At 36.0% G+C, this 6,059-nt stretch overlaps 1 protein-coding gene across 2 annotated transcripts; it reads right to left on the bottom strand.

The window, feature by feature from the left end:
• Nucleotides 1-51: 51 nt before the first annotated feature.
• Nucleotides 52-4,133, bottom strand: LOC109112393 (leucine-rich repeat-containing protein 71-like). Of its 2 annotated transcripts, XM_042744866.1 has the most exons (14): nucleotides 3,901-4,133; nucleotides 3,632-3,754; nucleotides 3,366-3,497; nucleotides 3,188-3,263; nucleotides 2,997-3,071; nucleotides 2,694-2,762; nucleotides 2,097-2,256; nucleotides 1,905-1,988; nucleotides 1,609-1,803; nucleotides 1,291-1,366; nucleotides 1,114-1,187; nucleotides 822-933; nucleotides 646-734; nucleotides 52-578 (listed from the first exon to the last, which is right to left on the bottom strand). In XM_042744866.1, exons 1-14 carry the CDS (start codon nucleotides 3,983-3,985, stop codon nucleotides 441-443), a joined length of 1,488 nt encoding a protein of 495 aa, XP_042600800.1. In that variant the 5' UTR covers nucleotides 3,986-4,133; the 3' UTR covers nucleotides 52-440. The 2 variants fall into 2 exon arrangements, with proteins under 2 accessions (XP_042600800.1, XP_042600801.1); XM_042744867.1 differs by lacking the exon at nucleotides 2,694-2,762.
• Between the last annotated feature and the right edge of the window lie 1,926 nt (nucleotides 4,134-6,059).

Consider the following 6,059-nt stretch of genomic DNA (forward strand, 5'->3'; position numbering starts at 1 on the left):
GACTTGAATTTGATCCATTATTTTAATAAACACGTAGCTGGTACAACTATCTTTTTTAAGATTTTAACTAATACAAATTTAATAAATTACCAATTGGTAAAACATAATTATTTCAGCATTAGTGTAGCAGAAATACAAAGAAAATGTACATATGAAACAGGGTAGCTCAGCAATCCTTTGCCCTAAAAAGCCCAGACCAACTAAATTAAATTGCAGAGGAAGCTTACTAGAAAAATGATCAAAACAGTGAAATAATGTAGTGATATTCATCCCTTTGTCTAGAAGTCTCCATGTATAATGTCACTGAATATGTAAAAATATAATACAGCAAAGATAAATAAGATTAACAAATTATGAAAGCATGAATTATTGATATGGTTGAATTGAGGCAGCAACTTTCATATTTTTCATATTTGAAACCCTTCTTGTCATTTACACTGTTAGGCGTCACTGGTGGTCTTGGGTTCACCGTGTTCATCCTCCACCTGACCAGACCGGTTTTTCTTCAGAGGGTCCCTGAGAGACATAATCTCCTGTATCTTCAGGAAGGTGTCACAATCTGAGTGAAAAGGATTCCTCTGAAAAACACAGTTGGAATTAAAACAAGCTCTTTAAAAGGATTAGAAAAAGAACGATGATACTCACGTTGAGAGACAGACGCAGAAGCCCACCTTCACCCTGGCCTTCAAGAGATGAGAGGAACACCTTGAGGGACTGCTCAGTCAATTTATTTCCTGCGTTATCAGAAAAGAAAACGTTACAGCAGTACAAGTATGTTTCACTCTAATACAGAAATGAAATCAATTCTGAAATGAAATCACCTGAGAGATTCATAGAAGTAAGGCATTTGTTTCCCGGATGAATGACTTTCCCTCCAGTGTGCACGATTCCAGGATCCAATAAAGGAATCACTGTCTCAACCACCTCCACTCTCTGACAAACAAATGCTTCTATGTTTAATGGGAAATATGTTTGAACTGTCGATACACACACACACACACACACATATATATAGAGAGAGAGAGAGAGAGAGAGAGCGAGAGAGAGAGAGAGAGAGAGAGAGAAAGTTTAGCATATTCCTTCTGTGTTTGTCTGTGTTTGTCTTATTCTTACCTCTTGTTCAGATACTAGTAGATTATTGTCTTTGCCTGCAGATTTTCCAGCCTGACTTCGGGGAACTTTATTATCTGAGTGAAAAGCATATAAAATGTACACAATAAAATATACCATTAAAAATATAAAGTCCACTTCTGAATCTCAAACAAACAGGTTTCAAAGGAAGTTAATTACCTTTCTTGGCCACCTTTGACTCCTCTTTCTTTGCTGCCTGACCTGGCGCTGGTTTCTCGTCTTTCTTAGGGTTGTCCTACACACAATAAAGTAAAATCATGCAACAAACATCATGAAACAACTGTAAACCATTGTGTTATAGCGCAATAAAAAGAGACAGACACTTTTCATGTCATAAGTGAAAGTGACTTGACATAAAGCCAAGTATGGTGTCCCATACTCAGAATTCGTGCTCTGCATTTAACCCATCCAAAGTGCACACACACAGCAGTGAACACACACACACCATAAAATGTATAGAGAACAACACTGCTCTACCTTCTTTTTGGTGGAATTCTTTGTAGCCTTGTTGAGACGATCTAGTGAAGAGCTGCTGCGGACGGAGAGTGGCCGATCATGTGAGTCTGCAAGACTAACCAGAGATGGCTGGACCATTGTTGATTCTTCACCTTTAATTAACAGCTTCCTCCTCTCAACTATCTCCTCATGTGTCAGAGCAAAGTGGCCAAGCACCTAAATAAGGAAATGAGAAAAAGATGAATGGAAATATGCATGTTTATTGTGTCAAGTAGGGCAAATAGAATGTAGTTGTTAATAGGAGTATATAAGTATACCTCAGCCAGATGAGCTGCTCCATTATCCCCTATCTGATTGTAGGATAACGACAGACACAGCAGGGAACGGTTGAGACGCAGACCCTTTAAAAAGAGGGATAGATGATATTAAAAACTCAGTTTTAAGTATATGCAGTCTTGACATCATTAGAACTGTCTGAACACCTTCAGATGGCAGACTTCAATACACACCTGAGCAATGTGAATTGCACCTGCATCTCCGATACTATTAAAGGCTAGGTTGAGTGACAGGAGGTTTTTGTTGGCAGAGTGTACAGTGGACAGAGCCAAGCCAATCAGATGAGCTCCTTCCTCTTCTATATGATTATTACGTAGTGATAAGTCCGTCAACCTAGCATGGACATTATTTGAAAAGAGCTGAGTGAAAAAAAAAAAACAACTACAAATAATGCATTTTGTCATTATGAGAGAGATGCAAGCAGCAAATGTATGTGTGTGTGTGTGTGTGTGTGTGTGTGTGTGTGTGTGTGTGTGTGTGTGTGTGTGTGTGTGTACCTAGCTAAATTTAATTAATAGAAGTTAATTGATAAAGAAAATCTATTTATGACATTTTTTGTGACAGCATCCTCATTTTACAGCATTTTTACACAAGTGCCTAAGACTGTATGCTGATTTGCCGCTCAAGAAATATTTTGTATTATAACCAATGCTGAAAACATTTTTACTGTTTTTGTTGTTTGATCAAATGAATGCATCCTTGCAAACTTTTGAATGGTACAATAGATTGTAAGCATCAAGTGTATGTATGTTTAAAAATGTATGACTCACATGCTGTCTTCCCCTATGAGTAAGTGGTAACTCTGCTCAGGGAGTCGATTACCCTCTAAAACCACCTTCCTATCAAGATATAAATTGGTAGATAAGCACAAACTTATAGGCTTATAGCACACTAGTGGATGGGATTTCATTAAAGACTATCATTTAAGCCTTTAATAACTTTGTGAGATTTAATTAATGTGAAATGAATTAATGAAAAGTTATTTCTAACACACTGAATGTGGGTCTTAAAAACACTGGCAGGAAATAATTACAAGTCATTCTGGCCTTCGAAAACAGTTCGACTGTCCTTACCTGAGATTTGAGCACAAAGACACTGTGTTTCTAATGGAGGTGAAAGTGGAATCCGTCAGGCCTGCACGCCACATGCTGCAAAGCATCACCATTCATGGGAAATTGGCATAACATGATGTTTATTTGCAACAGGGACACTCATAAACATACATACAATACACACACACACACACACACACTCAAAGGCTTACTGTAAGCACTGTAGGTTACTGAGGGACGGACATATCCTGCTCAACACCTGAAGCACCACCTCATCCACCTTCCATCCTAAAATTAACATCAATAGTAAACAAAGGCATTTTGATATTAAACATTTCTTAGGAGTGTGAACGGCTACATCTTACTGTTTACAAAGAAGCATTGCCTTACCAGATATTTTGACTTCCTTGACGCTGCCGTGGTCTTCATTCTCCAGCTCTATCTGGAGACAAGGCTTAGAGGACCAGGTTGTCATTTGACTTTCTAAAGATGTCTGAAATTGACTGTCCTCTTCAGTCCGGGCTGGGGTTTTTATTATGAAAACATTACGATTTTTTTTTTCAATATGGAAGACAAATAAATAGCATTACGTTTAACATATCATCCTTTAGTAGAGTCGACATTACAATGTATGTTTTACGTACAACAGTATTTACCCATAACTCCTCTATTTGTAAATGTTGACTGCTTTATCTTCACAGAAGGGATCTGTTTCAGACCCATGAGTTTGCACAGCTCTGTGAAGTCCAGCTCAAGATTTCCTGAACACTGGTAATCATCTGTGAGCGACACAAAAACACACCGACATTGACTTAATGTGCTCTACAGACATCATTTTAACTCCAACAAACAGCATATCTTCGGACATGGCATATATTTCGGTTATTTAAATCTAGTCCGGCTATCGGTCTTCACAGTCACACACCTGCAGTTTTAGGAGGCTCTTCGTCAGTCACAGAATCCACCTTGTCCACTTTCTCCTTGGAGGATTTCTCAACTCGTTTTTTCATCTTTTAAGCGTAAACCTAACCAGCAGTTGGTTAAACCTAAAACAAAACTAAATTATTAATATATGAATGACTAATAATTATAATAAGTTCACCGCTGAGCAACTTTTATTCAGCTCTGTCGCTCGCTCAGGTTGTATTCCGTTGCCATGCCAACAGCTTGCGCCTCACTTAAAATAATAGTGTTGGCGTCACCTAGCGGATGGCGGGAAAAAGAAAACTCTGAAAATACACCGTTCTTGTAGATAAAACCTTACAAAAATGACCATAGCAATTTTTCTTGCCTATATTAAATACAATAAAAAAATAATGTATCAGGTAACTAATAAAAAAGGACAAATTTACTTAAATTCATACATTAATAAACTGAGAAGGCAGAGTAGTTTAAAAACGATTCTTATTTTTTAGCTCCAGAGAAAACAAAAATATACCTTTCGCATAACATGTGTTAATTGCAGGAACTGTTTTTCTGGGGGTGTATTATGACAAAGTAAGAAGATTAGAATTAGAGTAACTTGCTTTAATAAATGCTTTCATAAATATCTAAAGGTGCTGATGAAAACGGATTAATTTTTCAAATTAATATAATTCTTCCGTCAGGACATAGTGGTAATATTTCTTAAATGTAATATACTATAATCTTTATGAAGTTAGAGTCAAAGTTTTGATAAAATTAAAGAGATGGGAAGAGGCACATAACATTTTGGATTAATTTTGAAGCAAAAGTGTTGCAATTTTAATAACGAATAGCACATAAATGCCTCAATAATTAATAGATGCATCATCAGTATATGTGAAAACATCAGTTAGCATTAATTGGAGTTCAAATGATGGTACACAATGTCAATGTGCTACGCAATAGTTAAAATTCACTTTATTTGAAGATGTAATGACTGTCCATACAGTTAAAATACGCTTCGTCTGTATACCTGGAGTAATAATGGTTATGACCTAATAAAGAACCGTATCACAGATTCTCTGCTAAATGTATGAGCAACAGGCAAGTATATTCACAATAATGTAGTGCTTTTTATTAAAAAACAACAAACAAACAAACAAAACAAATAGAATATAAAACAAAAAACAAAAAAGTAAAAACCAACAGCATTTTTCATGACTTTATAATTACAAACTTTGAACCAGAGTGGAAGAAGTTTCGACAAACTGTACACAACATCACAAAACGCCTGCCAGTCTGTCCATATACAATGCTTGCATCTTATTTTGTGATTGTCTAAAAAAAGAACTAAACAAATCGCACAAAAAACACACAAATACAAGAAATACAAGCATTATATTTATGACCGCTATCACAAAAAACAGAACAATCTTTTCTCAGTTGAAGAACAAAAAACAAAACAAAAAAAAATTCAAAAGGAGATTAAGAACATGTTATTGGGTTGACAGCTTCTTTTTTCTGCCAAAATATCATTTTACATTTTTATGTTGGTTTGTTTTTTTAGTGTTCAACACTTTGCAGCAAAAAAACGAGGAACATTATATCTTTTTTCTCCTCAAAAAGTAATAATAATAATAATAATAATTAGAATAATGTTAATATTAATTATTACAGTGACGGGTGCCAGGTGTGGGGTCTCTGCGGCGTCCCCTTCCACAAAGTCCATCAGACGATCCTCCCTCTCGCAACGAGCTCAAATCTTGGTTTCGGGTAACAAAGTTTCAGACGGTTCGTCACTTACGCCGGAAATTTGTAGCGATTATTAATCATATAGTCTGCCGCTTTCTCATCAAGTTACATGTGACAGTTCAGTCGATACAAATCGCATAATAATAATAATAATAATAATAATAATAATACATATAGGGCTGAATCCTGTACAATACAATACACAAAATCCATTATCAAGATATTGCTTTTGGAGACATTTCTCACATTTTCCTGTCTGTTTATATACATAGCTTGGATTTTCCTTGCGTTCTTTCCTTTCGTTTGTCAGTTTTTCATCGTTTTGTTTCTTTCCTCGTCGGTCCCATATCTGGACATAGCTGATGCATTAAGGGCAAAAATCTCATCATGATTTTGTTTATAAACATTCTCCATGGCAACCTGAAAGGC

Source organism: Cyprinus carpio, chromosome B19 (genome assembly GCF_018340385.1).
Source record: "Cyprinus carpio isolate SPL01 chromosome B19, ASM1834038v1, whole genome shotgun sequence".
Lineage (NCBI taxonomy): Eukaryota > Metazoa > Chordata > Actinopteri > Cypriniformes > Cyprinidae > Cyprinus > Cyprinus carpio.

What these genes read in the sequence shown, in the direction of transcription:
- LOC109112393 (XM_042744866.1), bottom strand. Translation starts at nt 3,985, where the DNA reads ATGAAAAAACGAGTTGAGAAATCCTCCAAGGAGAAAGTGGACAAGGTG. An exon ending in AGTAACCTACAGTGCTTACA is followed by an intron (nt 3,072 to 3,187) that starts GTAAGCCTTTGA and finishes GATGCTTTGCAG; the next exon opens with CATGTGGCGTGCAGGCCTGA. An exon ending in GAGCAGCTCATCTGGCTGAG is followed by an intron (nt 1,804 to 1,904) that starts GTATACTTATAT and finishes TTCCTTATTTAG; the next exon opens with GTGCTTGGCCACTTTGCTCT.